Here is a 1417-nt window from a genome sequence, read left to right on the forward strand (position 1 = left end):
TGCCCCTCTGCCCTGCCTCCCCTCCCCTCCCCGGGCCTCACCCAGCTCCACCACTGTAATTAATTATCACAAACACAGCAGGAACGGGCCGTGGCACAGCTGCTCTCCCGTTTATTTCCATCGGGCTGTTGTTGGGCTGGGTGCAGGGCAGACTGGGCGTTCACACGGACGCGAGGTGAGCTGGGCAGCCGCAGCGCGGGGCGGACAGGGGCTCTGTTCACGGCACAGCGAGCGCTCCGTCACGGCCGGGACTCCCCGCGGGCCCGCCCGCGCTGCCGGTGCCGAGGGGACACCCCCGGGAGCCGTGCGGCGCCGGCTGCGCGCCGCTCCCGCCGCAGTGCCCGGGGAAAGCAGCCGCAGGTCATCCCGCCGGTCCCGAGGGCTCATATACTGTCCAGCTTCTTCAGGATGAACGGAGCTGCGGAGAAAACACCGCCGAGTGGGGCGCGGCCCGCGCCGAGACTGCTGCGGGACGGTGCCGCAGCTCAGACACCGCGCCCGACGTGAGACACCCCCCGGGCGGCCCCGGCACGGCACCGGAGCGCGGGGCCGGGACAGCCCCGGAGCCCGGAACGCCCGGCCGGGATATCCCCGGGAACAGGGCCCCACAACACCCCCGGAGCTGAGGCCCAGCGCATCCCGGGAGCGCGGGGCCGGGATATCCTCGGTGACGGGGGCCCAGGACACCTCCGAAGCTCAGGCCCAGCACATCCCGGGAACGAGAGCCCAGAGGCCGGGCCCGGCGCACGCCCGGGCCGCGCCACCCGGCGTCACTCACTGATCCGCAGCAGTGCGACGTAGATGACGAAGTTGCGGACGGAGGCGAGCACGTCGCGGCGCATCTTGCGGCGCAGCTCCTCGGGGTCCATCTTGGGCCCCAGCCCCTCGATGCGGAACATCCCGGAGCGCGATCCCGATCCCGGCCCCGGCCCCGGCCCCGCTCCCGACCCGGCCCCGGCGCCGCTGGCGGCCACGCGCGGCGGGAACACGTCACCAGACGCGCCGCGCCTCGCGCGACCCCGGCGGCCGCGTGCGTGGGGACGCCGCCGGCGCGCGGAAATGGCGTCACTTCCGGTCGGGCGTGAGGGGAGAGGGACAGGGACCCGGGATAGAGGGACAGGGATGGGGAAAGGGACAGAGGGACAGCGACAGGGAGGGGGGCAAGGGACCGGGATGAGGACAAGGGACAGGGACGGGGACGGGACAGAAGGACAGGGATGGGGACAAGGGACCGGGAACAGAGGGACAGGGATGGGGACAGAGGGACAGGGACCCGGGACAGAGGGACAGGGATGGGGAAAGGGACAGAAGGACAGGGATGGGGACAAGGGACAAGGAACAGAGGGACAGGGATGGGGACAGAGGGACAAGGAAGGGGACAGGGAACAGAGAGACCAGGGATGGGGACAAAAGCAGA

At 71.6% G+C, this 1417-nt stretch overlaps 1 protein-coding gene across 1 annotated transcript; it reads right to left on the reverse strand.

Moving 5' to 3' along the window:
- Nucleotides 1–82: 82 nt before the first annotated feature.
- On the reverse strand, nucleotides 83–950 carry TOMM5 (translocase of outer mitochondrial membrane 5). The gene is made up of 2 exons (XM_063180058.1): nucleotides 779–950; nucleotides 83–418 (listed from the first exon to the last, which is right to left on the reverse strand). Exons 1-2 carry the CDS (start codon nucleotides 897–899, stop codon nucleotides 384–386), a joined length of 156 nt encoding a protein of 51 aa, XP_063036128.1. The 5' UTR covers nucleotides 900–950; the 3' UTR covers nucleotides 83–383.
- Between the last annotated feature and the right edge of the window lie 467 nt (nucleotides 951–1417).

The sequence above is a fragment of the Melospiza melodia genome, chromosome Z (assembly GCF_035770615.1).
Source record: "Melospiza melodia melodia isolate bMelMel2 chromosome Z, bMelMel2.pri, whole genome shotgun sequence".
Lineage (NCBI taxonomy): Eukaryota > Metazoa > Chordata > Aves > Passeriformes > Passerellidae > Melospiza > Melospiza melodia.